This window comes from Bos indicus x Bos taurus, chromosome 19, assembly GCF_003369695.1.
Source record: "Bos indicus x Bos taurus breed Angus x Brahman F1 hybrid chromosome 19, Bos_hybrid_MaternalHap_v2.0, whole genome shotgun sequence".
Taxonomy (NCBI): domain Eukaryota; kingdom Metazoa; phylum Chordata; class Mammalia; order Artiodactyla; family Bovidae; genus Bos; species Bos indicus x Bos taurus.
Window position 1 is genome coordinate 34716265 of NC_040094.1, and position 26340 is coordinate 34742604.

Here is a 26340-nt window from a genome sequence, read left to right on the forward strand (position 1 = left end):
TAATAGGAAAAAAATCATAAGCAGGACGGCGGTTTCCAGCTCTGCGTCCCCTGAACACTGGTTCACCTCAGCTTTCATTCAGTGTTTCAGGCCGCCCAGGGCACTTGGGTGCTCACTGTGTTTATTCCCTCCGCTTCCTGGACGGCATACTTCGCTTCCTGCCTCCTCTGGCATCCTCCTCTCCGTCCCCTTCCTTTCTTTCTCCTCATCCCCTGACCTCTGGACACTGCGTACCCTCATGGCTGGTCACCTCTGTCCAATTTGCTCAGGCCTCTAACTTGGCCTTTGCAGCCAAGCTGTAGCTTTTAAGTCCTGCCTGTGTGTCTTGAGCTTGGTCCTGCCTTCTGAACTCTGGATTCATCTACCCAACTACCGTCTTGATGCCTCCAACTTAGGTTCCTCAGTTTAATGGGAACAAAACCCAATTCTAGGTTTTATACCATCAGTGTCTCACACAGTCTCCCTCATCTCTGTAAACAGGATGTGTCAGGATGTATGTGGTCAATGCCACCATCTCTCAGCACCGCTCACGGCTTCCACCGCTGCCACCTGGACCAGCCCATAGTCACCTCCCACCAGTATCTCTGCCACCGCCTCCGATCCAGCCTCCCTTCTTCTGCCCCTGGCTCTTTACGGTCTGACCTTCACATGACAGAGCGACGTTTCTAAGACCCAGGTCAAGTCCCCCGACTTACACGCTCTTTCTGTCTCTCAGAGGAAAAGCCAAGCCCTCACCATGGCCTCCAAGGCCCTGAATTCCCTCCCATCGCTCCACTGTGGACTTGCCCCCACCTCCCCAGCCACCGGTCTTGCTGCAGCACCTCCTCACTGTTCCCCAGATCAGCCAAGGTGCTCCGACTCCAGGGCTTTTGCACTCACTGTTCCCTCTGACCCAAATGCTTTCCCCCACATTCCAACAGACCTCTCACTTCCCAGATCTCTGGTCAAATACCATTTGTTCGCTTAAAAGGAGTTTCTCTTGTCTTATCACATGAAAGAGTAAATCAGACCCTCAACACACACACTTCCTGGCTTTGTGGACCTTGTGACACTTTCCACTGTTTAGTGGACTTGTTTACTTGTCTCTCCAGCAGAGTGAAAACATCACAAGAACAGCGAATGGAATGGATGAGTGAGTTTATAGGCTCTGCTAAGTCGCTTCAGTCGTGTCTGACTCTTTTAACCCCATGGACTATAGCTCACTTAGGCTCCTCTGCCCATGGGGTTTCCTACGTAAGAATACTAGAGTGGGGTGCCATTTCATTCTCCAGGGGATCTTCCCAACCCAGGGATCAAACCCACCGCTCTTACGTTTCCTGCATTGGCAGGAGGTTTCTTTACCACTCGAGCCATCTGGGGCTCTCCTCTACTGGTAGCATAAAGTCCCCAGTTCTCCTGCATGGTATCATCTTGCACCCTCCCACCGTGTTACTCTGGCCTCAAAACCACTTTCAAAAGTACACCATCCCTTGGGACTTACCTGGTGCTCCAGTAGCTGAGACTCCTCGTTCCCAATGCAAGGGGCCTGGCCTTAGTCCCCAGGGAACTAGATCCCACGTGCCACAACTAAAGATCCCTCATGCTGCAACTAAGACCCGGGGTAGCCAAATAAATAAATATTAAAATAATAGTACAGCCTCCCTGTACCTCCCAGCAACATGAAGCCAGCTGTGGTAACCTGCACACACCCTCCTGGTCTCAGCCCCTACGCTTTCCTATCTGCTGTCTTCACTCTGGTTTAACTCTGCTGTAACCTGGCTACCTGGAAAATGCGGGTTTTCTGCTCTAAATTCGTGGTCAGGCATCACTTCCTCTGGGGGCCTGCTCACCCCAGCCAGCATCAAATACTCCTTTTCAGTGCTGCTGTCCTTGGAAATGCTTGTGTTTTCCCACAGAACCATGTTACTTAAACTATTATTTATACACTGTGAACTCCACGAGTGGCAAGGATGCTGTCTTACTCCTTTTTGCATCCACATCTAATAAATACTAAAGTAAATAACATATTTACTTACTCTATAATATGCCACTAATTTCTCAAACAAACAAAATAGTTCTGTGATGGTCACTTAGCTTCTGAAGGATTCTTTGCTCTCCACAGAAATACTATGTCACTGAAATGAAAAGAGTAAACATTATAAAGACATCATGTCTGCCCAAATAGTTATAATATATAATTTTATCAAAATTCAAATGAATCATGAACTTGATGTGTTTATTCCAAGACTCACCTGGAGGAATAAAGTATCAGAAAGCCTAAGAAAGTTTGCAAGAGGAAGAATAACGAGAAGAGATTTGCCTTATTAGAAATAAAAACATGCAGGCTTCTCTGGTAGTCCAGTGATTGAGAGTCCACCTGCCAATGCAGGGGACACAGGTTCAATCCCTGGTCAGGGAACATTCCACATGCCATGGAGCAATGAAGCCCATGCGCCACCACTACTAAAGCCCACTCGCCTAGAGTTTGTGCTCTGCAACAAGAGAAGCCACTGCAATGAGAAGCCCAAGCATCACAACAAACAGTGACCCCTGCTCACGGCAACTAGAGAAAGTCTTTGCAGCAATGGAGACCCAGTGCAGCTAAAAATAAAGACATAATTTTTTTTAAAAAAAGGAAAAATATGCCATAAAATTCCATCAGAAAAACAGTGTGGTTACAACAGAATGGAAATTCCCAAAAGGATTAAACATAAAGTAACACTTCAAATTAAGTGACAGCCATATCTCCCTCTTTATGCCCCAAATAAATTCCAATTCAATATAAATTTAACTGTAAAAGATGAAAATATAAAAGTTCTGGAAGTAAACATGGATGAATATTTTATAAAATTAAAAGGGGGAAAGCCTTCTTTTTTGTCCGAACTTTCACTGTGAACATTTTCAGATTCATAGAAAAGTTCGGCCAGAACACTACAGTGAACACTAAAGGGAATACTACAGTCAACACCTTCGATATCCATCACCTTGTTTACAAACTAGAAACATTTTACCACATTTGCCTCTATCTTGATCCCTCTCCATTTTATTCTTCATTGACTCATTTGAAGTATGTTGCAGACAACATCGGAGAAGGCAATGGCACCCCACTCCAGTACTCTTGCCTGGAAAATCCCATGGACGGAGGAGCCTGGTGGGCTGCAGTCCATGGGGTCACTAGAGTCAGACACGACTGAGCGACTTCCCTTTCACTTTTCACTTTCATGCATTGGAGAAGGAAATGGCAACCCATTCCAGTGTTGCCTGGAGAATCCCAGGGACGGGGGAGCCTGGTGGGCTGCCGTTCGTGGGGTCACACAGAGTCGGACATGACTGAAGCGACTTAGCAGCAGCCAGCAGCAGCAGACAACATGACATCATTACATTTCCCCTCCAACTAGTTCCAGCACAATCTCCTGAACTCTCCTACCATACCACAATCAAACCTACGAAAAACAGTACTTTCAAAATAGTGTATAGTATACAGTCCGTGGGCTTCCCTGGTGGCTCAGTGGTAAAGAATCCGCCTGTCAGCTCTGGTTTGAACCCGAGTAAACAACACAGTCCATATTAAAATTTCCTGGATTGTCTCCAAAAAAAAAAAAAAAACCCTGGAATTATGTATTTTCTATTTTATCTCTATTTGAAATGGTTATTTAAGGAAGACCGGTGGGGGGGGCGGGGAAGGCTTTTTAGGAATCTTCATTGAAAGAAAGGCAATGCCAAAGAATGCTCAAACTACCGCACAATTGCACTCATCTCACACGCTAGTAAAGTAATACTCAAAATTCTCCAAGGCAGGCTTCAGCAGTACGTGAACCGTGAACTTCCAGATGTTCAAGCTGGTTTTGGAAAAGGCAGAGGAACCAGAGATCAAGTTGCCAACATCCGCTGGATTATCAAAAAAGCAAGAGAGTTCCAGAAAAAACATCTATCTCTGCTTTATAGACTATGCCAAAGCCTTTGACTGTGTGGATCACAATAAACTGTGGAAAATTGTGAAAGAGATGGGAATACCAGATCCCCTGACCTGCCTCTTGAGAAACCTATATGCAGGTCAGGAAGCAACAGTTAGAACTGGACATGGAACAACAGACTGGTTCCAAATAGGAAAAGGAGTACGTCAAGGCTGTATACTGTCACCCTGCTTATTTAACTTATATGCAGAGCACATCATGAGAAACGCTGGGCTGGAAGAAGCACAAGCTGGAATCAAGATTGCCGGGAGAAATATCAGTAACCTCAGATATGCAGATGACACCACCCTTATGGCAGAAAGTGAAGAGGAACTAAAAAGCCTCTTGATGAAAGTGAAAGTGGAGAGTGAAAAAGTTGGCTTAAAGCTCAACATTCAGAAAACGAAGATCACGGCATCTGGTCCCATCACTTCATGGGAAATCGATGGAGAAACAGTGGAAACAGTGTCAGACTTTATTTTTGGGGGCTCCAAAATCACTGCAGATGGTGACTGCAGCCATGAAATTAAAAGACGCTTACTCCTTGGAAGGAAAGTTATGACCAACCTAGAGAGCATATTCAAAAGCAGAGACATTACTTTGCCAACAACGGTCCGTCTAGTCAAGGCTATGGTTTTTCCAGTGGTCATGTATGGATGTGAGAGTTGGACTGTGAAGAAAGCTGAGCGCCAAAGAATTGATGCTTTTGAACTGTGGTGTTGGAGAAGACTCTTGAGAGTCCCTTGGACTGCAAGGAGATCCAACCAGTCCATCCTAAAGGAGGTCAGTCCTGGGTGTTCATTGGAAGGAATGATGATGAAGCTGAAACTCCAGTATTTTGGCCACGTCATGAGAAGAGTTGACTCATTGGAAAAGACTCTGATACTGCGAGGAATTGAGGGTAGGAGGAGAAGGGGACGACAGAGGATGAGATGGCTGGATGGCATCACCGACTTAATGGACATGAGTTTGGGTGAACTCCGGGAGTTGGTGATGGACACGGAGGCCTGGCGTGTGGCGATTCATGAGATCGCAAAGAGTCGGACAGGACTGAGCGACTGAACTGAACTGAACTGATTGAATATAAGGACCCCTTCTGTTTGTAACAGCAAAAAGTTGGGAAAAATCTTCAGTGTTTAACATGGAAAGAGGAAAGCCGCTCAGTCTGGTCTTCCCGACCCAGCGATCAGAACCTGGGTCTCCTGCATTGCAGGCAGATTCTTTACTGTCTGAGACACCAAGGAAGTCCTACACTGGGGCTAATAAATGATGGTTAAATAAATGATGACACAGTCATAAAATGGTGCCTATGCAGCCCCTGAACAATGTATCAGACTTGCTACCCTAGAAAGCAGAAGGGTACATATATCAAGGACATAAATCTTATTTCTTGTTTATAAACAAACAAACAAAAAACATCTGGACACAAAGACACAGATGGAAAGTTATACCTCAAAGTTCTGATAAAGAATGAGTGGCTCTCTTTGAATGCAGTGGGTGAGATTTTATGTCCTTTATGTTCTTTTATTGTTGTTTTGCTTCTCCATATGTTTTTTATTTGGCTGTAGTGCACATTGTACTGCTTTTGCAATTTAAAAAATTCACTTTGAAAAAAATCACATATATTCTTTAAATAATGTCAGGTAAAACTGTGTATATTACTAGAAGATTCTTTAGTTTCTAGGAGGATCCTTTAAATATTAACCCAGTACATGTACAATTGTTGAACATATATCCCTTCCTTCTCCATGATGCCATTAAGGACTGAGCTTACTCTAAAGGTGGTGCTAGAAGACAGGCTGAAATTCTTACTAAACACCAAAGAGCCCACCATTTTTTAATAACATGAGCTACTCTAATTTTAAATATTTATTATTAAAAATTCTAACATATACAAAAAATAGAAAGCAATGTTGTAATGATCCTCTATCAACCCAGTTTCAACACATCAATTCATTGTCAACCTTGTTTCAAATACCATCATCCATTCCCCCCCCCCCATTCCCAAGTAATGTGAAGCAATCCCAGACATCCTATTTCATTGGCAAATGTTTCAATTTGTGTTCCAAAGGTAAGGATGCTTTAGAAAAACAAAATAAAACCACAGTTCCATTATCCCAACTGAAAAAAACTGACAATAATCTCTTAGCAAATACCTAATCAAACTTCAAATTTCTGCTTGTACCAAGATTTTAAAAAATCTTAATCCATACCACAACACATGTATTAGAATGGTGAAAATCCCAAACACCGACAACACCAAATGTTGGCAATGATAAAGAGCAACAGGAACTCTAATTCATTGTTTGTGAGGATGCAAAATGGTGCAGCCCCTTGGGAAGACAACCTGGCAGTCTGTTACAAAAGTAAACAAATCCTCACCACATAACATCCATCATGCTCCTTGATATTTATCCAAAGGCAAGGTGGTGAATAGATAAATGGACACACAAACTGTGGTCCATACATATCATTATTCAGAATTAAAAAGAAATGAGCTGTCAAACCACAGAAGGACATGGAGGAACCTTAAATGTAGATTGCAAAGTGTAAGAAGACAGTCTGAAAAGGTTACATCCTGTATGATACCAGTCATATGACATTCTGTGTGCATGCTGATTCTCTGTGTCACGTCAGACTCTTTTAGACCCCATAGATTATAGCCCACTAGGTTCTTCAGTCCATGGGATTCTCCAGGCGAGGATACTGGCGTGGGTTGCCATACCCATCTCCAGAATCAAACCGGAGTCTCCTGCGTCTCCTGCATTGGCAGGCGTATTTTTTGCCACTGAGTCACCTGGGAAACCCCATATGACATTCTGGAGAAGGCAAAACTATGAAGACAATAAAAAGATCAGTGCTTGCCAATGTTTGAAAGAAAGGTGAGGAAGACTAGGTAGATCACAGGGTATCACGGCTCACTTATTACTATAACTTGACTTCGCCCCACTTCAAACTTCCCCTCAATGGTTTCTTGAAGTCCCAAGAGTGAGGGCCTAAGGCTGCTTTACTCAGTCAATACTACCCAATACATGTTTTGTACATGACACTCCAAGTTTTCCATTTTCTAAAGGAAAAGGGGAAACTCAGGTTTCCCAATAAGTCAAAGGCCAACAAGGTTCATACAAAGAGAAACCAAGAGAAACTTAAACACGGGGAGAGTCAAAGAGAGGGTGACGAATGAAGTGTAGTAATTGAATCAGAAGAAATTCCTCAGGCAAACACCGTTAGTGTTGGTCTGATGAATGCTCCAGAAGGCAGCAAGCAAAGTTGAGGGTGGACCTATAGGGACAGAAAGCAGTTGCCTGCAGCTGGAGTGAAACAGGAATTGACTGGAAACAACGCGAGCATCCTTCTGGTGTGATGGGAACGTTCTAAAGCCCAGTCGTGGTGGATGGTTGTAACCCAGAAAATTGCGTAAAAATCATCAGCCTGCACATCTTAAATGGGTGAATTTGAGAATATGTAAATTACCCTTCCATAAAGCTGGGTTTTAAGTCAAGGGAGATACATAGATGAGCCTTCAGGGCTCTATGAATTATTTCTGAACTAAAAAGAGCCCCGTCCTCACTGTGAGTCAATTAGCGTGACTGAAGTCCAGGGGTACCTCACTACCAAGAATCAAGGCTAGAAAGATACACGCTTTGAAGAAGATGAGATAAAAGGGAAGAGAGAGGCCTCACCCCCGAGCAGGATGGGCCTTCTTCCTGAGTGTGCTGCCAGCAGGTCCAACACATGGTCCCAGGAGAAGAGAATGAGGAGGAAGGACAGAGCAGCAGCACCAGGTAGGACTCAGGAGGGCTGGACAGAAGGACACAAGCAGTGTGTCCTTAAAAGGGAAAAAAGCACAGCCCACCGAGGGATCCAGAAAGGCTTCCTGATGCTTACGAGCTGGTCTGTTCCTGGTGATCAGAACTGCTGTCAACATCCAGTGTGGCAGGAGGGTGGCAGCAGAGAGGGCAGGGGCTCCAGGCATGGACGAGCATCCTGGAGGTGCAGGCCTGGGCCAGGTCTGGCTCATCAGGACAAACAAAGACCTGATTGTGGCAAAGTCCTGAGTGTGTTTGGTGAACCAGCCCCGCTTAGCCCAGGACTGGAGTCAAGGCAAGAAAAGGACTGGGACGTGGCTATAGCGGGACTGCGCTGGGTCCAGGCAGGAGCTCTGCCCCAGTCCCTTCTGCTGCCGAGGCAGAGATCCCAGAGATCTTGTCTGAGGTGTCTCAGCATGGGGCTGGGCCAGCCAAAGCTGCAGCTCAGGACAAGGGCCCTGCTGCTGCAAAACCTGCCCTCTCATCCACCCTCCTCCAGCACTGACCCACAGCCAACCTGCCAAGATCACTGAGGCACCCATCTGAACAGGGTGCACTGACCAGTGTCCTGGGCACTGACAGCTGGGAGGCTCTTCCCAGAACAAGCATGCACTTCGGCCCCTCCACCTAGGACGTCCGCATACTGAGAGTAGGTGGATTGTTTCAACCCTGTTCATGCTAGTCATACCACCAATCTTATTTACATTACTTAATTATTCTGTAAACCAATGAAACAGGAGTGCAGAGAGAGAGAGAGACATTGCTTCCTCAAAACCCACTCTGAATAGTCTGAAAAGACTGGATGAAAGCGACCTGTTAAGACAGGAGGTATTGTTCAGTCACTCAGTCGTGTCCAACTCTTTGTGACCCCATGGACTGCAGCATGTCAGGCTTCCCTGTCTTTTGCCACCTCCCAGAGTTTGCTCAAATTCATGTCCATTGAGTTGATGATGTCATTCCACCATTTCATCCTCTGTTGCCCTCTTCTCCTCCTGCCCTCAATCTTTCCCAGTATCAGGGTCTTTTCCAGTGAGTCAGCTCTTCGCATCAGGTAGCCAAAGTATTGGAACTTCAGCTTCAGCATCTGCCCTTCCAATGAATATTCAGGGTTGATTTCCTTTAGGATTGACTGGTTTGATCTCCCTGCAGTCCAAGGGACTCTCAAGAGTCTGCTCCAGCACCACAATTCGAAAGCATCAATTCTTCGGCATTCAGCCTTCTTTATGGTCCAACTCTCACATCTGTAGATGACTACTGGAAAAACCATAGCTTTGACTATACTGACTTTTGTCAGCAAAATGATGTCTCTGCTTTTAATGCACTGCCTAAAAAGGTTTGTCGTAGCTTTCTTTTCAAAGGAGCAAGTGTCTTTAATTTCATGGCAGTAGTCACCACCCACAGTGTTACTGGAGCCCAAGAAACCTCAATTTTAAAAAATGTTCAAAGTTGCTATAAATGATGAGGAAACCCTTTGCAACCCAACCCAAATCAAGAAGCCTCTGTGTTTTTCAGGTGAGAGATGCCAGGCCAGGTTGGGTCAGGGGAACCCAGAGGAAATGAAAAGTGGGCAAATGTGGTGACAAAGACAGTCACACACTCAAGAAAGGAGGCTGACAGAAAACAGGACAGCTGATCTGGGTGACTGCAGTCGGAGGAGTCAGGCGCTAGAGGAAGCTGGAAGCCCATGCAGTGAGAGGTGAGCACCATTCAGAAAAATCCCACGAGAACGAGAACACAGCGGAAGACCCAGAAGAGCTGGGGCTTTCTGTGTGTTGCTCATGGCTGCCTCCCTGGCACCTGGAAAGATGCCTGGGACTCAGTAGACACAAATACTTGGTGAAGGAACAAATGGATAGACAGTGTCAGCTGTTGGGGTAGCGTTTCCGGAAGGCAGGTTCACTTTGGGGTGGAAACGCAGGTTTGGCCTGAGGGCCCAGAAGAGTGTCTCCCATGTGGGAGGGGACAAGAGAAGACATGCAGGAGGAGGTCTTTGAGCTTAACAGCAACCCCCTGAAGTCAGGAAGGAGGTCAGTAAGGATCTGATTCAATCACCCTCCAACATCCCCATCAAACCTTCACTCCAGTAACCGGAGTTCTTCATTTCCTGGGGCTGAGCACTTCCGATGTGCTGTGGCTGCTGGAACATTCTTCCATGCATGTGTGTGTGTGTGTGTGTGTGCTGTCATTTCAGTCATGTCCTCTCTGTGACTCCATGGCCTGCAGCCCACCAGGCTCCTCTGTCCATGGGATCCTCCAGGCAAGAATACTGGAGTGGGTTGCCGTGCCTTCCTCCAGGGGAATCTTCCTGACCCAGGGACTGAACCTGTGTCTCTTACATCTACCTACACTGGCAGGCAGGTTCTTTACCACTAGTGCCACCTGGGAAGCCCATTCTTTCATATATTCAGTCAAAACCTGACCCGAATTTTACTGCTTCGAACCAAAAAGGATAACTTTAATTTTGACTGAAAAAGGAATTGTTGACCAAGTGCAAGGGATGGTAGCTTTGGAAGGAAAAAAAAGCACACTGTAATGCAGAGCTGGGAGCTCCTGGGCAAGATGTGCCAGACAGAGCCCACGGCAGGTGGGTTTATCTAATCGCCATAATTCCTGACTCTGAGGTCCTGTCGCACAGGGTGGTTTTCAAGGACAAAAGCACATTTCATAAAGACAGCTCCATGTTAGGCTCCACTCTTGCTTCCTCACAGAGGCCACTGCACTTCCTTCTCACCACTTCCTGAGATGGGTGTGGTCAACCTCATCTTATAGGTGAGGAAACTGGAGAAGCTTCTCCAAGGGGGAGGCTCTGATCCCCCAATGAGTAAAGACACGATGGGAGAAAATTGAGTCACTGTTCAGAAGTTTACCCTGAGTCTCAGCGTGAGAGAAAGTCACCTGTGTGGACACAGCCCCCAGAACGTCATACAACAGACTTTCCTCTGCGAAGATGGATGATTCTAGAAAATCACTAGATCTATCTGGAAAGTCTTGGCCATTCATAAGAGGGGAACCAACTGAGAAATCCAAATAAATAAGCACCTATGAAACAGTCACTGGAAGAAATAGGAAATTTTAGAAAATCTCTAATGTGTATCCACATTGAAATTCAAGGAGCTTTTACAGCTGTGAAGCTACAGCAAGAGGTTATGAAGAAGAAACAATCTGAGATCAGATAAATCAGACAAAAGATGAAACACACAATAGCTGAAGTAAGGAAAAAAAGCAAAGCACATTAGATGATAAACTTTAAAAAAAATCAGAGGATGCACGAAAGTAATCAAAAGGATTAAAGAAAATATTAATACGTGATGGGGAAGATATACTCAGGAGACAGAATATACACATATTTGAATTCCCTGAAGTAGGCTCCAGGGTAAAGAGAAAACCAATAATTAAAGTCATAACAGAATGCCTTGAGGGCATTTAATAAATCTACCACCCAATCTAGAAACTCTTAAGCAAAAGAGGAAAGGAAGAACTGAACCTGCAAATCAATATCTCAAGCCAACTTTCTGCATCTGATTTAACGGGGAAAGATCAAAAGCAATCACAGTAAAATGAGAACAAGGACATCACTAGCATTTAACACAACCCAAGTGTCACACACACGACACAGCAGGAATGAGAAAGAAAAGACACAGCCATAGGGATGAAGGAGACAAAGGGCTTTGTTATCTGCAGCTGATAGAATCATCCACTTGGAGATCATGGGAGAATCAACTGAAAACCATCAGTACCAGTGAGGGAAGGAGTCAGTTACAAATTAGATAGTTTAAAAAATATCTAATTAAAAAAATACAGTGAATGTTCACCTCAGCAACACACATCCTAAAATTGGAAGGACACAGAGAAGATTAGTGTGGAGGATAACATGCACGTTCATGAAGTTTTCCACATTAAAAAAGAAGAAAAAGCAATCCCACTCACAAAAGTAATAAAAGTATAAACCTGGGCGTAAACTCAACAAACAGAAGAAAAAGGAGAAGAAATACATGAACTATAGAGAAAGACAAAAAGGAAGGCTCAGAGAGGCGGCCACACTTCTGGACGGAAAGACCGCAAAAAAGTCAGTATTTCTGGAGGGACAAGTAGGGAGAGTGCCCTCCTCTGAACCACAGGTTCCCAGAGAGGAACCCTGAAAGCCACCAAACCCTGATGACCATGTACCTCTGGGAAGTATAGGGTCATGAAACTGCCAGGTACCCTCAAAGAATCCAAGACTTTATAATAGCAGTACCAAGTTCAAAACCTCCTCACAGTGGTGTCACCCTGGACCCTGCAGAAGTTAAAGCTATTTCCTGGTTAGTCAGTGATGGAGGGATAAAGAAAATGTGGTTTACATACAAGGCAATATTATTCAGCCTTGAAAAGGCTCTCTCCTAGGGCCTGGCCATAGCCTCTGATTGGGTCTTCCCCCATCCATTAGTCCAGTCTGCACAGGCAACCAAAATGCTCCTTCTAAAATGAGGTCAAGTCCAGAAGAATGGATAAAGAAGATGTGGTACACATATACAATAGAATACTACTCAGACATTTAAAAGAATGAAATAACGCCATTTGCAGAGACATGGATGGATTTAGTGTCATACTGAGTGAAATAAGTCAGACAGAGAAGGAGAAATATCATATTACATCCCTTATATGTAGAATCTTAACACATGATACAAAACAGAAACAGACTCACAGACTTAGAGAACGAACTTATGGTTGCCAGGGTCAGGAGAAGGGATAATTAGGGACTCTGGGATCGATATGTACACACTGCTATATTTAAAATGTATAGCACAGGGAACTCTGCTCAATGTTCTGTGGCAGCCTGGATGGGAGGAGAGTTTGGGGGAGAGTGGATACATGTATAACAGACTGAGTCCCTTTGCTGCCCATCTGAAACTAACACAACATTGTTAATTGACTAGTAGCAGTGGTATCCAACTCTTTTGCAATCCCATGGACTGTAGCCTGCCAGGCTGCTGTCCATGGAATTCTCCAGGCAAGAATACTGGAGTGGCTAGTCATTTCCTCCTCCAGTGGATCTTCCTGGTCCAGGGATCAAACCCAGAGCTCCCGCATTGCAGGCAGATTCTTTACCATCTGAGCCACCAGTATAGCTACCGTTAACTGGCTATACTGCAATATAAAAATAAAAAGTAAATAAAACGAGGTCAGGTGAGTCACTCCTTCCCTCAGCCCCCAACCCCAGCCCTCTGCCCTGCGCCCCTCCCATCTTGGCTGCAGCCATGTGCCTGCACTGTTCTCATCAATGTTTGTTCATGGAGCTCCATGGATGGGGGATCTCCGTCCTGCCCCCTGAGGTTGCCCTGTTGCCTAAAACAGTGTCAGACACACAGTAGGCACTCAAAAATGTTTGTTGACCTAATTGCATGAATGTCAAAAGGACCTCTAGTCAGAGTGGGGGCTCCCAGAACATGAGTCAGTGTGTGGACGAGGCTGCCATCTACTGGTGGGGCCCCCTTGCAGCTTTGGCAGGGGGGGTACCTAAAAGGCTCAGCATCTCTTGGGGCCCTGGGATGTGCAGTTAGGGGGTATCAGGGAGGACAGCCATCTACCACTAGGGGCTACCCCATTCTCTAAGCCCATGCCCATCAGTTAAGACCAGATCTGCATCACAGACACTGGAGGGAGAAAAGGAAGAAGCAGGTGTCTGGGCTGGGCTCTACCACAGAGATGTTATAATATTGATTCAAAATCAGTTGGGAAGAGCAGGTGTTCAGTGTGGAAATGGGCAGGCATCAGAAGACAAAGTAACGCTCGTGTGACCTCCCTGAAGTGTCATGACCTGGACGAAACACTGCCTTCTCCTGGAGGCTGTGGTGAGGTTGAGCGAGGCCAGCACCTGGTGCAGGGTGGGGTGGAGGAAGGTGCCAGGTAGGGCTGGATCACCTGCCCCGTCCACACCCCTTCCTGCCTTCCAGTGGTTGCTCTGGGTACTGCAGATGGTGACAGGGCCCTGGGGATGCTCGGGCCTGGACATCAGAACCCGGAGACAGTCCAGCCCCTTCACCAAGCTCCCCAAGCACCCAGGTTAGACAGCGCATTAGCAGCAGTTGCCATCATATGATCAGTACTACCTAAAGAGTGAGCATTTCCTTCTGTGCTAGGTTTGAGGGCTCCTCCCCAAGGACAGATCAATTTCCAGCAAAGGGTACAATATAGGCTGATCACAGGTTTAACTGCTATGAGTTTAAAACCACAACACTGTATAATTGTTTCATGACAGGATCCCTTCCAAAATTAATATACTTGAAAGAAAACAGATTATACCATCCCACGCCATTACCGAAAACATGTCCCAAAGCCAAATGTTGAGGGCCATAAAAAGAATTCTGTCCCCTAAGTATTTACATACAATTTATAATTACATCTTTCCTTTAGGAGGAAATCAATCACGTACTGCTAGTATTTTCCTTCTTTTCTTTAGTTTTATTTTTGTCTTTACAGCTGAATCTACAGAGTGGTGGTGACTCCAGTGAGCTCCTGATGGGGGTGCCCTTTCTAACAGTGAGTCACCTCCTTCTTTGTCTCAATGGTCCTGAGATATTAAAACCCACACTTATTACTAGTGCCAGTGCTCTCATTCCCCTGGTTTTCATGCACGTAAAATAAAGACAAAGTGTGAGCTGATATTCACAGAACCACCTAACACGACTGCACAGTGGCAGGGGTGCTGGCACCTGCAGCCGAGACAGACCTCTGATGGGCGACCTGCCGGCCAGTGCTCCTAATGGCCGGTTTGTCAGCTGATGCATGGGTCTAACTCACAGGAATGGGGCAGATTGGGGATATGTGACCATGTACAAAAGTGCCAGCTGTACAAAAGCTGATAGGAAAATATTGAGGACTGCCCGCACTTAAAACCCAAAAGTTCCACAGACAAGTGCAATTTTTTAATCCAACTTGATTAAGTCAAAGGATGTAATTTCATTACAATCAAGGTAATCTCATTACATTCAGGAATTTGAATGATAACTGTTGGAATACTTTCCAAATAGCCCATCAGAGCTTATGAAGCATTCACAGACCTTTGCTATGACATCACTGAGCTGAAGATCTGTGCATATTTCCTCAATATGAGAATAAGAAAACTAAAGTCCATGGAGTGAGAAAACCAGTAAAACTGGTTTTACAAAGTCTTTCTTTAGGATCCTGAATAAAGGGAACATGTGCTATGATTAAGCAGTTAAACTACTGACTAACAAATGGTTAAGACACACACTAAAAGGCAAGTAGAAGAGTAAGGATTGGGCTAAAGCAAAAAAAAAATTTAGGTTATAGTCCGTCTTGTCCAGGCTATGGCTTTTCCAGTAGTCATGTATGGATGTGAGAGTTGGACTATAAAGAAAGCTTAGCACCAAAGAATTGATGATTTTGAACTATGGTGTTGGAGAAGACTTTTGAGAGTCCCTTGGACTCCAAGGAGATCCAACCAGTCTATCCCAAAGGAAATCAGTCCTGAGTGTTCATTGGAAGGACTGATGTTGAGGCTGAAACTCCAATACTTTGGCCACCTGATGTGAAGAACTGACTCATTGGAGAAGACCCTGATGCTGGGAAAGATTGAAGGCGGGAGAAGGGGATGATAGAGGATGAGATGGTTGGATGGCATCACCGACTCAATGGACATGAGTTTGGGTAAACTCCGGGAGTTGGTGATGGACAGGGAGGCCTGGTGTGCTGCGGTCCATGGGGTCGTGAAGAGTCAGACACGACTTAGCAACTGAACTGAATTGATTCTGTTTTTAATTTTTAAAGCAATGTCTGTATGTGTTTTTAACATTTTGAAACAGTATAGATAGATCTAATATGGAAGGTCTCCTTCCCCCACCACTTTCAATACTCTCCTCAAAGTAACATCCCTATATCCTTCCAGGAAAACAGTTATGATTTCAAAAATTAAATCATGTATTTAAAAATCAAAACACATGAGGTCAGACTATACACACCATCTTATTTTCCCCACTTAGTAATAATCTTTCCCTGTCGGTACATATAAATCTACCATGTCCATTTTCATGGCTGCATACTATTCTGCCATACCAAAATCTCATTATGCAACCAGCCCTGGACTGATACACACTTGGGTATTTCCAGTGTTTTACTGTTATAATAATGCCACAACCAAACATCTTGTTCATGTATATAGGCATTCTTTTTCAAGTATATCAGTTCAGTTCAGTCACTCAGTCATGTCCGACTCTTTGCGATCCCATGAAGTGCAGCATGCCAGGCCTCCCTGTCCATCACCAACTCCTGGAGTTCACCCAAACTCAGGTCCATCAAGTCAGTGATGCCATCCAGCCATCTCATCCTCTGTCGTCCCCTTCTCCTCCTGCCCCCAATCCCTCCCAGCATCACAGTCTTTTCCAATGAGTCAACTCTTCGCATGAGGTGGCCAGAGTATTGGAGTTTCAGCTTTAGCATCAGTCCTTCCAAAGAACATCCAGGACTGATCTCCTTTAGAATGGACTGGTTGGATCTCCTCACAGTTCAAGGGACTCTCAAGAGTCTTCTCCAACACCACAGTTCAAAAGCATCAATTCTTTGGCTCTCAGCTTTCTTCACAGTCCAACATAATGCTAAATGCTAAGTGGTAGAAATCCTTGGTGAAAGATCATACATGTTTCAAATGTAGAGAGATTTTACCAGATTGTCCTTGTCATCAGCAATATGTGGTGTGGCTCCCCTCACCCTTAATTAAATAAAAAATTATCAATCATTTTGTAGTTCTTTTTTTAAAATTTATTTTGGCTGTGCTGCATAGTATGTGGAATCGTATTTGCCTGGCCAGGGGTTGAACCTGTGTCCCCTGCTGTGGAAGCACAAAGTCCTAACTGGACCACCAAGAAAGTTCCTCAATCATGTTAATTTTTATTAATCTGTTAGGGGAAATCACATACTGTAATTATTGCTCTGAATTATATCTTTTTACCTCTAAGTGGGACTTAGTCTCTTTTTTCTGTTGGCTGTGCTGGGTCTTCATTGCTGTTGTCTTGTTGTGGAGCGCAATCTCTAGGGCTAACAGACTCAGTAGTCATGGTGCACAGGCTTAGTTGCCCTGCAGCATGTGGGATCCTCCACCAGGGATTGAATCTGTGCCCGTACATTGGCAGGCAGATTCTTAACCATTAGACCACCAGGGAAGTCCCAGCATCTTTCTAGTGGCTATCTGTATTTCCTTTTTATATGAACTACCCATTTTTTTTTGTACTATTTTTCTTATTGATTTATACAAACTCATTGTAAATAAGCCCCCTTTGTTACATGTCTTGCAAATAATTTCCCCTTATTTACAAAGCAGTGTGTAATATTTATGTGATTTTTTTTTCACCAGTTGACTTTTGTGCTTGTTCTTTCCAAGGCCGAGACCACAAGTTCATTCTCTGATGTTTTCTCTCTGCACGTTCATGGTTTCACTTTTTAAGGTTTAAATTTTAATCCACTTGGAATTTACTCTGATGAGAGGCATGAGATAGGGATCCAGCTTTATTTTTTCCTGAAGACCCAATCAGTCGTTACTTGTGAGTGAATTATCCATCTTGATAGAAAATACTACTGTAATCCTACACGAAATCCTCCAATCCTGTGGACTTTCTGCTCCACTGAATAGTCCTCCCCAATCGCTGATGTTTCAGAAACTTCCTGGTTATCTGAGAGGATTTATTCTTCTAGATTAGGGTTTATCAACAGCGCACTACTGACATTTCTGGCAGGACCCTTCCTTTCTGTGAGGGGCTATCCCGTGCCTTGCAGGAAGTTTAGCAGCACCACTGACCTCTGCCCACTAGATGGCAGTATCACCCCCAATGATGCCAACCAAACCTGTCTGCAGACTTTGCCAGTGGTTCCCTGGGTTGGGGTGAAGGGCAAAATTGCCTGGGGTTGAGAACTCCTGTTTCATATAAATCGGTCTCATTTTATCAGTGTTTCTGCTCTCGAATTCCCACTGATACTATAACTGAGATGAAGACAAATTCATAAGATACTTCAGACATTTGTTTTATTTAACATATCTACTAAATTTAATCTTTGTTATATTTAGTCTTATCCAAGAACCAGGTATATATATCCTTCCACTTATGTATACCTTCATTTATGTCCTTTAAAAAGAGCTTTAGGATTTTTAAAATATAGGCCCTGGTCATATTGTTTGTGTTCATGCATGCTCAGCTGTGTCCAACTCTTTGCAACCCTGTGGACTGTGGCTCCTCTCTCCACGGAATTCTCAAGGCAATAATACTGGAGTGGGCTGCCATTCCCTTCTCCAGGGGATCTTCCCTACCTGGGGATCAAACCCGCATCTCCTGCTTTGGAGGTGGATTCTTCACCCACTGTGCTACCTGGGAAGTCCCAGTATTAAGCTTACTACTGGTATTTTACCTTTTTCATTCCTTTATAAACGGGATTATTTCTTATGTTATTATCTTTCCTAACTAGTTACTGATGAGAAAGCTATTGATATTTCACATTCTATAATCAGCCACACACTGAACTCTTACCGTATCTAACACATTTTCAGGACATGATAAGGTTTTTCTAATGATACAACTTTCAGGAAATTCTAAGCATAAAATGTTATTGTCTGCATAAAATCACCATTATATTCTAACATGAACACCCTCCTATAGCTCTCCTGTCTCACTGCCTAGCTTAATACTTGCAGAAAAACCGACGTGAGTTTGAGTGAACTCCGGAAGCTGGTGATGGACAGGGAGGCCTGGCGTGCTGCGATTCATGGGGTCGCAAAGAGTCGGCCACAACTGAGTGACTGAACTGAACCTTAAGTCATTCTTGATTTTAATGGAAATACTTCTAAGATTTTACCATACAGCATAATGCTGGTTTTGACTGGAGATACATATATTTTGTATCACTAAAGTACCCATACACTTGTAATCTACCAAGAGTTGTTTTTTTTTTTTTAATCAGAAAGAAGTGAAAGTAAAATCAAAGAGTGCTCTCTTTGTCCAAGGCATGTTCCATCTCTATCGGGATGACCTCACGGTTTTTCTTCTTTAGCCTGTCAATATTGTGTGATGGATTATATTCCTGAATTTCCTGGTAAGCCAATCTTGGATAGCATAAATCCACTTGGTTTTGATATGCACTATTGCTGTTAATTTGTTGAATTCTACTTGCTAAAATTTTCACCTCACGTTTTTACACCAATATTTGAGAGCGAGGTCAGTCGGTTAGTTTTTTAGTGGTGCTTTGTTAACTTGTAAAAACTGTCTTAGGCTGGCTTGATAAAAATATATTGTACTTTCATATGCTGTATTTTAAAAACAAAATGTGTGAGGGCGTCCCTGGTGGTTCAGTGGTAAAGAATCCACATGCCAATGCAGGAGACACAGGTTCCAGCCCTGATATGGGAGGATCCCACATGCCGCAGAGCAACTAAGCCTGTGAGCCACAACTATTGACCCTGCGCTCTAGAGCCTGGGAGCCACAATTACTGAAGCCCATTCTAGAGCCTGTGCTCTGCAACAAGAGAAGCCACTGCAGGGAGAAGCCTGAGTACAGCAACTAGAGTCGCCCCTGCTCACCACAAGTGGAGTAAAGCCTGCACATCAATAAATATAATTATTTAGAAAAACCAAATGTGTATATATTTAGTATGAAACCAGTCTTTTGAAAAGTAAAACTGGTTGTAGATAAACATGAGGCCATTCCCACATCATAAAAAAAGTCACATATATTCTTTACAGATTCAACTTTTTGAAAACTGAGTAAATTAAAATGTGCCTTTGAAAGCTAATCTGTAATATTTTACATAAAAGTGAAAAAGTCACAAGCAAGCTACCATTAAACCCCTATCATAAATGAACATTTTAGCTGTTCCCATCTTGGATGACTAAGCAACACATTACTATTATTTATGGGCCTGCATTGTGAGTTGGACCACGGAAAGCTCAGTTTTCTTATCTACATGCTGCAAAAGAAAATGAAATATATTCTTTGATGTTTTAAGTTTGCAATGCTCTGAATAATGGATTTAAAAAAAAAAACCTTTTCTGTTTCTCAAGAAACTGCTAACGCAGAGAATGCCCACGGCTTTCAGCAGCCACCGGCGTCTGAGCGACTGTAAGCAGTCTTGAGATCTTCCTGGTCTCCACAAGACCCAGGATGCAGGCTGGGCAACTCCGCCAGGGACCTGCGGGCCCACGCACTCATCTACACTTCGGCACAAAGATCCCAAGACAGCCCCACGGTTGTACCACCCTGCCTGGATCCCCACGAAGGCCACACGTGCAAAGTGACGGACAAGCAGAGGGGCGGAGGGACACAGTGGGCTCCCCACCGCCTCCATGTCCCCTTGTGTCTGTTTCCCCGAGACATAGAAACCCCCCCGTTGTGGAATGTTGCCTAAAAGCTCCTGACTCAAAGTGGTCCTGACAGACCTTACGGGGAAAGGGGGAGTGAAGCCCTGAGATGCTTTCAAATGGACAAGAAAGGGCCTCCAGGGCTCCTCCGCCCGGGCTCCCCCTACGTGTCCCGCCCCTCCCCAGACCCCGCCCACCTACCCCCACCTCCCTGAGACCCTCCCACCTGCCCGCCCCCACCGCCTGACTCTCTCCTTGTCCCCACTCCCGCCTACCTGAGGGGCCCCTCAAGCGGCTCTCCGTGAGCTCGGAGATGGCCCCGGACGTGGACGTCTTTTTCAGCCGAGCTGCTGCCCCGGAAGCGACGGCCGCCCCGGGCTTGTTGAGGGTGTCCTCGCTGCTGGCGCGCTTGAGCTGAGAGGTGGAGGAGAAAGGGTGAAGAGATGCTTTTTCGGGAAGGAGCGCCAAAAACCAGCAAACCACAGAGCGGGCCCCACCTGCCCACCCCGTTCCTCGGGCAGCAGTGGGCCGGAGGGAACAGCGCAGAGTGGACAAACCCAGATGCCCTCTGGTCCTAGCGCGATCCTCCAGCACTGCTTCAGAGATCCCTGTAAGGTCGTGGGCAGTCACCACCCATCAATCACATTCAAATAATGAAGTTTTAAAAATATGATGTGTATTTTTATGTATTATTTGGCTGAGACACCCCCACCTCCTGCCCCCAGCGTGCAGGCCAAGCAGGGATGGAACCCATGCCCCATGCATTGGAAGCAGGGAGTCAACCACTGGACCACCAGGATGGTCCTGATGTATTATTGTTTTTTTCTTAAGTTAAAAGACTGGGAACCAATGAAAAAAGAACTAGATGGCACACAGAAGTCAGGAGAGAGCGACACACAAGAAATTCAAAGACAATAAAAAGTAGCACAAAAACCTCTGGAGGTTCTTCCCTTCTCAGAGGGAAGAGATACAAACAGGTGAACATCCACAGGTGCCCACCCCAAGCGCTGGCAGGCAACCTCATACACACCATGTTCAGATGGAGGAGAGGGACTGCTGTGGAGCCAGAAGAATGGTTAGGGATGGCAGAAAGACAGCAGGACCCCTGCTCCTTGTCTGCCTCCTTCCCCGGCAGGGAAGGCAGAGAACAAACATTTGCTGAAGGGTATTGAAGTGTGTGTGTGGGGGGGGGTGCGGGGAGGGGTGGCCCTAAATGAGCTCACACTCTGGCCCAGGTAAACAATACCTGAGCTGAAGGAGAAAAACCACAAATAAGTTCTCCCAACTACAGAGTCTTGGTTAAAGATGGCTGTGGAGGGGATCCTTCTAAAAGACAAGGCAGGCAGGTGTCTGGAGCCTCCGCAAACACACATGACACTCCAAGAAACAGCATGAAAATTCCCTCGAATCAACGGGAGACCTGGAGCAGGAAGCCCGGGCCACCACACTGGTCAAGGGCCCCATCCTGCTCTAGGGCCATTTCCTGAAGGTTAAGGAGCCCAGAGAGGGAGAACGGGGAGGGGGTGGAACAGAGAGCCTGGGCCCCCTCTCCTCTCACCACAGCCCCCAGAGCTGCTCCCACCATCCTGGACACTGTGCTCCGAAGGCCTACTGCCAGCTGGGCGTCCACCCTCAGTGCATGCAATGTGCCGAATCCATGGGCCAGGGTGCACACGGGTCACAGCGGAGTGGGCGGCCTGCTCTCAGGGTCAACAACCAGCAAAGGGGCTAGTTCCTGTGTGGTGACTCATGAACAGTGAAGAAAACAAAAACGGGAGGTGTGGGCATCCTCACGGAGCAGGTGCCCTGGACCAGGCCTGGAGGACCAAGTGGATGGGGTGTCCCTGAGGCTGCAGGTGTATGCTAAGAGCTGGGGGCAGGGAGCAGGGTGGGGAAGGAAGGGGGAGCACATGGGGCCAGGGCAGGACCCTCCCGGCTCCTGGAGAAATAAGGATGAGGAGAAGCAGTGACAAGGATTCGGACGTGATGAGCAGACAACAGGGAAACCCATGTGTTCCAGCCAGGCGAGCCATCCAGTTGAGTCTGCTGGAGAGACCCCTCTGTGAGCAGAAGCGAAGGAGGGCTCGGGCAGGTTGGGGGAGGGGAGAGAGGAGGCAGCTGGGAGGGCAGGCAGGGGTGGGGAAACAGAGAGAGCACCTGGGGAGGTGGAAGGAAGGCAAAGTCAAGTTCTTGCTGTGAAGATTGGGTGGTAAGCCTGTTTGGAGGGTCAGAGGTAGAATTAAGGGAACAGATAGGAGCTGATGACATGCGGCAGCCTGGGTCCTTCTACGTCCTTGACTCACATGTTACTTCCAATTCAAAACATAACTCGACTACACTGGACTTGACAAAGCGCATTAACTAACTCGCTCGAGGCTGCATGGGTGAGGCAGGACTGGGAAGCAGGCCCGGGACTGTGTTTCCAAGGCCTGCATGATTTCCACTGGGCTGGAGCCCAAGAGGAGCCAGGAGACGCTGGGGACACCACCGGGGCTTGTGGACAGGGCTGAAGGAAAGCCATGTCACATGGGCGGCACAGGGTGGCAGCTTAGGGCACCAGCTCTAAGTCCAGACTTGGAATCCTGGGTTGGAATCTTGGCTCTGCCTCTTACTGGCTGTGTGACCCAGGGCAAATCACTTTATCTCTGTGCTTTTGTTTTTTTTTCTGTGCTTTTGTTTCTTCACCTGATAAACAGATCAAGCCATGGTACGCATCTGAGTGAACTCCGAAGCCCACTTCTGAGTTCCATTTTACCAACTGTACCCAGCTTCCTCGGCCTCTTCTTGGACTTGGGGTCCCAACCTGTATTATAAAAAGATCTGATCCCATCCTTCACTGGCAAAAGGATAAGACAGACGTGCTCCAGGCCAGTGTCGTGCTGTCTCCCTAGTGCAGCATGGCCCGTTTGGGTGGCAGCAAAGCTTTTACAGGGAGCCCTTCATTTCTCCTGCACCTTCCACGAGGAATTCCTTTGGAGAAAGATTCACTGCTTAGCACTTTCCCCAGAGGCAGGATATACAGACCCTAGATTGATCCTTCCTGTCCTCTGAGGCAAACAGCCGAAGCCTCTCTTAATATTTCTTGGAGGCAATATCAGACACAGAACATTTCCACTGGGCCAGAGCCTAAGAGGAGCCAGGAGACGCCAGCCACATGGCTGGAGTGAGGTTACTAATTCATCTTTCTCTGTTCACGGCTGCATTCTTGGCTTTGTTTCCTGGTCATCGAATGCAGCTTCGGCACCACCTGAGATCTCTGGTTTGTTATACAAGATCCCTACGAAAGCATTGGTCTTGCTTTGATGTGTTTAATAAGTATTTTCACCAACACTTCCACTGATATTTAAGCTGCTGAGCACCTGTACATGAAAGCTTACAAAAGGAAAATGTCTGAACAGCTCACAGATTCATGTAGCTAAGATATTCCTTCAATTCCACAAAAAGGGGATGGGGGATGTTAAAGTTCTCAAATAATCGCACAAAACACAATCTGGTCTTTCAAGGTGCAAAACATGTTAATGATTGGAGCAGTGGTTCTCAAACTTCAGGGTCTGTCAGAATCCTAAGGGCCTGTTAAAACGCAGACGGATGCCTGCACCCCAGCCCCAGTGCCCCTGCCAAGTTTCTGATCCCCTAGCTCTGGGTGGGGCCTGAGGATCTGCATTTCAGATGAGTTCCCAGGGGATGCTGGTACTGCTGCTGTGGGTTCCACACTTTGAAAACCAAAAGGTTTTAGAGTAGCACTGTCAGTGGAAATATTATACAAGCCATGGACCTAAGTTTACATGGTCTAGGAGGAACATTAAAAAACATAAATGAAACAGGCAACCTTAAATTTAGTGATATATTTTCTGGACACAATACATTCAAAATATTATAAATTAATGTAGAACACACCGATGAGGTCTTTTCCTTTTTTTGCACTCGGTCTTCAAAACCTGATGTGTGTCTTGCACTCACAACACACTTCAGGGATCATCACCGCCACACGGGCTGGTAGTTCCTGCTTCGGGCAGTGCAACTGTGGAGCATTCTTTCCTGAAGGACAACAACAGGACTGACCCAGTCCCCAAGACTCAAGGAGAACATAAACCATGAGACAGCTTTACGGGGACCCTGAGCCCCGGCCACAGGACTGGATGGGGTTAACACATGACTCATGCCCACCAAGCAGAGACCTTTCCCAATACTTTGCTTGTTGCTTTCTTTTAACCAACCAGAAGCAAGCATTAGCTGGGCCCTCCAAGGAATTGGGGAGGCATGGGCAGGACTGACAGCCAGACTTCATACCACGTAACAAAGAAGATGACAAAGAAGCAGAGAAAGGTGACGTGACGTCCCGGGGAGTCCCGTCCATGGTCCTGGTCTCTCTACGTCTTGCACCTTTGTCCTGCACACAGTGACCCAGAACCTCAGATGTCTTCCATAGATTTCTCTTCTGTTCAAGTCAATGTTCTGTCATTTGTGACCAAGAGAGTCCTGACTAACAGACATGGGCCTTCTAGTGGCCTGTCTGCATCAGGGAGTCCGGGGGGTTTGCCTCCCTGTGCTGGGCTCAGTGACATGAGGAGGACTCACAGCAGCCCCTCTACCCTCGCCATCCCATCCAGGCTCCTGCTCCTCCCCACACACATCTGCTCCTCCACGGCTCCACAGCTCAGGCCAGCATCTGAAGCAGGGTCTTTCATTCTACTTCAGTGCATGTGTTTTAGTTTGCCTATTTTGGGCCAGTGAAAACATATCTGTCTACACTTATATGTGTCCATCTCCTGCAAAGCAGTCGTAGGTAATGTGTGCGTGCTCAGTCGAGTCTGACTCTTTGTGACCCCATGGACTGTAGCCCACCAGGCTCCTCTGTCCATGCGATTTCCCAGGCAAGAATACTGGAGTGGGTTGCCACTTCCTCCTCTAGGGGATCTTCCTGACCCAGGGGTTGAACCCGCGTCTCCTGCGCTGGCAGGTGATTCTTTACCACTGAGCCACCCGGAAGTCCTGTAAAGCAGCCGTAGTGAGATGTGGCGTCCAGCTGGTGGGATGTCATGTTCAGTGTATAATTTAGCTTCTCTGAGTGCTCAGATTTTGGCAGTAAAATACTCGAGGGGGAAGCCACTTGCTTTTCTGTCAGTGTCTGTCACCTCTTTCTCTTCTGTGCTCTGGGTTTTGTCTTCTTCCTCTGCCCACAGAGGCAGAGAGGAGAGGAGGGTCAGAGAGCAGTGGGGTGCAGCTCTCAGCTATTCCTTCCCCCAACACCATCACCCTCTTTCACAGGTTCAGGCCTGGCGACCCCAAGGACCAGGACAAGAGCCGAGAGCCTCCAGAGGAGTGTCTGTGTCTCCCCCGACGTCCTCCCACTGGAACCAGTTTCCAAAACACACATCCATCAAAGGCAGAAATGGCTACCATTTTACTGGTTCATCATCAGTAGGAAACACACCTGAGCTTCACCTGTGATTAAACACTGCTTGAAAATATTTTAATATATTCCAGAAGTTCTCAGGGTCGGTTATGGGGGAAATGTATGTATTCATTTAAAATCCACATTGAAGATGTCTCCCAATAGGTCAAAGACAATAAAAATTAAAACGATGAAAATAATGGTCAGGGCCAGGATAACAGAATAATGATAAACAAAATTATGTGCAGGACACTATCCACACTTATGTCTCAGGGCAGATACAGTCCTCACCCCATCTCGGAGCACCTACGCAGACTGCCTGAGGTTCCACAGCCAGGAGCGGGTAGAGCTGGGGTCCTGATGTGGCCTGTCTGACCCCCTCCTCAGCGAGCTGTTCCTACACCCACCGCCCCTGCCGGGCATTCAGCCCACACTGAGCACTGCCAGGGAGCAACAGGACAGCAAGGGGGAGCCCAGAAGCTGTGTGCACGCAGCCCGGGGAGCCAGGCTTGGCGGGGTGGGAGGACACTTTACTCCCCTCTGAATGGGTGGGGACAGCCTGGAGGATTTTAAGCAGAGGAGCGACTTGTGTTGACAGGACCACCTGGCTTCTGTTGAGAATGGAACATAGGCTGCAAAGTCAAGAGCAGGCAGGTGGACCATGGAATGTGAGAAAAGGAGGGTCTGGGGATGATGTCAGGGCTCTGCCTGAGCGACGACAGGAGGAAGCTGCTATTTACTGGAACAGGGAGAGTACAGAGGAGCAGGTTTGCAGGCGGGAGAGACAGAGGGGAAGGAGACCAGTCAATGTGGAGTATGTCACCCTCAAGGGGCCTCCAGATGCCCAGGAGGTGGGTCACAAAGGC

At 46.4% G+C, this 26340-nt stretch overlaps 1 protein-coding gene across 10 annotated transcripts in view; it reads right to left on the bottom strand.

The window, feature by feature from the left end:
* SPECC1 (sperm antigen with calponin homology and coiled-coil domains 1) overlaps positions 1–26340 on the bottom strand; it is a 242274-nt gene that overhangs the window by 158075 nt on the left and 57859 nt on the right. For all 10 annotated transcript variants that reach the window (XM_027519445.1, XM_027519439.1, XM_027519442.1 and 7 more), the window contains one exon: positions 20355–20493. In XM_027519445.1, the coding sequence (XP_027375246.1) occupies positions 20355–20493 (139 nt within the window). The remainder of the gene's footprint in view (positions 1–20354; positions 20494–26340) is intronic.